Source organism: Megalops cyprinoides, chromosome 4, assembly GCF_013368585.1.
Source record: "Megalops cyprinoides isolate fMegCyp1 chromosome 4, fMegCyp1.pri, whole genome shotgun sequence".
Lineage (NCBI taxonomy): Eukaryota > Metazoa > Chordata > Actinopteri > Elopiformes > Megalopidae > Megalops > Megalops cyprinoides.
In genome coordinates, this window is record NC_050586.1 from 6,867,215 (window position 1) to 6,870,000 (window position 2,786).

At 41.2% G+C, this 2,786-nt stretch overlaps 1 protein-coding gene across 1 annotated transcript in view; it reads left to right on the forward strand.

The window, feature by feature from the left end:
• Positions 1 to 247: 247 nt before the first annotated feature.
• ift81 (intraflagellar transport 81 homolog) overlaps positions 248 to 2,786 on the forward strand; it is a 25,294-nt gene continuing 22,755 nt past the window's right edge. The window contains exons 1-4 of the mRNA XM_036526967.1: positions 248 to 339; positions 902 to 1,051; positions 1,413 to 1,516; positions 2,244 to 2,424. Coding sequence (XP_036382860.1) covers positions 908 to 1,051; positions 1,413 to 1,516; positions 2,244 to 2,424 — 429 coding nt within the window. The 5' untranslated portion in view covers positions 248 to 339; positions 902 to 907. The remainder of the gene's footprint in view (positions 340 to 901; positions 1,052 to 1,412; positions 1,517 to 2,243; positions 2,425 to 2,786) is intronic.

Sequence of the window (2,786 nt, forward strand, 5' to 3'; positions counted from 1 at the left end):
CTATTTGGAAGTATTCTCACGCATTAATTTAAAAATGTAAGCAGTAAACAAACTTTATACTTGCTGTGACTGTAACATTTAAAGCTAGGTATTTGTAGTAACGTGTATCACCTGCAGGACAAGATTCTTAAGACTGAGTTCTTGAATGTGCGCATGATTCGTGTTACCACTTCGTAGTCATGAAAGGGTTATTTTGAGAAATCACGGGAAGTTGTATCCCCACTTCCTGTTAGCAACCGATCCACGCTACCTCTCTGGTATCCAAGACGGAGAAATAAAAAACAAGTCGCTTTCTTCTGTTGTACACCTGGGTGGAGTGCTAGCGTACCAAAAAGAAAAGTAAGTAATACGCAAATAGCCAATGAGCTAACGATAGCTAGCTGTAACATATACGGAACGTACAGTTAGATAGCTAATTTACCCCCAAAGAAGATTAGAGTTATCTCATTGAGATTGTAGCTAGCTAACTGTCCAGCTAGCAGAGGTTAGGCCATCTATAACTAATTTGTAAGGTATCTTGCGACGGATCTAACCAAATACGAGTGCAATAGGTAGACAGCTAGCCTGAACTGAACAGTTAGCTGAACTCTAGGCTCCCAACGCTGCCTGCAAAATTAAAGTCATTAAAGTCATACAACAGCTAGCTGGAGAGTAATAATATGGAGTGCTTACCTAGAGAAAGAGATTAAATCATGTTAAATCACGAATTTAAATATGTATTATATAAATTCTGCTTCTTCAATATTGTTAGCTAACGACTTTTCATACTGTAATATTAGCCTAGCTTTTAGTTACGATGTCTGATCAATTAACTTAGCCAGCTAGCGGTTTCTGTTTGCCCTTGATTTGCATATGCAAAATCCTGAAGTGATCCTCACCGTGTATCTCTCTATCATTTTAGCTCAAAATGAGTGAGCAAATTAAATTTATAGTGGAGCAGCTGAACAAAGATCCCTTCAAGAAAAACTTCAATCTCATCACCTTTGACTCCCTGGAGCCTATGCAGCTATTGCAGATTCTCAATGATGTCCTTGCCGAGGTCGATCCTAAGGTAATGTTGATTTTTGGCACCTTAATTAACAGTGGTCATTATACTAGATCCGGTTTGCTATACGGAATAATTATTATGAATAATCCTATTTCTTGTTATAAAACAAGAAAGGAGAATGTTATGAGACACTTCTGAAATGTTCGAAATGTGTTAATATTTATCTAGATAATGGTTTGTAAACAGACTCACTTTACTGCAGTTTAGCATACTCGTATTGTTTTCCTCAGAAGTGTACGAGAACATTTTCTTTTTTAGCTGAGATATGTAAATAGTGTTTATTTTTAGGGCGCACAGATTATTTATTTGAAAAGAAGAGGTGTGCATTTGAATCAATCGCATCCTCAACATACGTGCGTTTCAGCAAGCCATCGACATTCGGGAGGAGATGCCGGAGCAGACAGCGAAGAGAATGTTTACTTTGCTTGGGATGCTGAAGTACAGACCTCCAGGAAATGTGTCGGAAGCGTGAGTTTGCCCAATGTGCTTACTTTAAAAAAGTTAGTCGAATGGAGACATTTTCTTTCATCTTAATCATTTAGATTGAATCATTCACAGCATTTCTGCATTTTTACCTCTTTACAGCAATACATCAACAAAAAAATAATTTTATTATCTTTCTTAAAATAAACCTGGTTATGATGTTATGGGAGTACACAAAATAATAAGTAACATACATTTTCCTCAAAGCTGATATTATTTTATTATCGATACTCTCAACGAGTCATATTTCCTCCAAACCTCGGCCTGTCATTGTAATATGATTGCCTGAGTGTACTCACTTTTCATCTTTTTCTTCTCATTCATTTGGCTGGTTCTTTCACATTACATTTTTGGCATTTACCAGATGCTCTTATCCAGAGCAACTTACATCAATCACAGTTTTTTTACAATGTTATCCATGTATACAGCTGGATATTTACTGAGGCAAATGTGGGTTAACTACCTTGCCCAAGGGTACAGCAGCGGTGCCCCAGTGGGGAATCGAACTGGAAACCTTTTGGTTACAAGTCCTGCTCCTTAACCACACAATGTAGCATAGTGGTTAAGGAGCAGGACTTGTTAAGTCCAGCGGTCTGCAGCTGGGTTCTGCAGACCTCTGCAGTGAGGACTGTGGGGGATGTGGTGGTGAGGGGCTGCAGAGAAAGGTGTTGGTCAGTCACCGCTCACTGCGTGCGCTCATTCCGCCTTGCAGGAGCAGTTTCCGGCAGGGGCTGGTGACGGGCAGCAAGCCGGTGGTGCACCCCATCCTGTACTGGCTCCTGACGAGGATCCCCGAGCTGAAGAAGAGGGCCTACCTGGCCCGCTACCTCGTCAAGCTGGAGGTGCCCGCCGAGTTCCTGCAGGACGACGTCATCGCCGAGACCTACCACCAGGTGAGCGAGTGGAGGCCCCCCCGGCAGGTCTGCCTCCCTCTGCTTTCAGGGAGCATTGAAGCTTTTTGTGCATGTTATATTTAATTGCTGTAATTTTTGTGGTGTTTGCGGTGGACACCAGATGGATAGAGATGACACACAGATGGTGTACAGTATAGTGAAACTGTGCCAAAATTGTGAAAATCCTGACCTGGGTGTTAATTTTAAAAATCATGATCATGAGGAGTTGGGGAGTGGTTGCCCTTTGACAGACTCACAATGCTGCTGCTGGGTTGTTACATGTGAAGAGCAGGTTGGTCAAATGTCGTATTTGACCGTTTAGATAATATTTTCTGTTGAAAAGCAGTCTGGCACATTCTAAA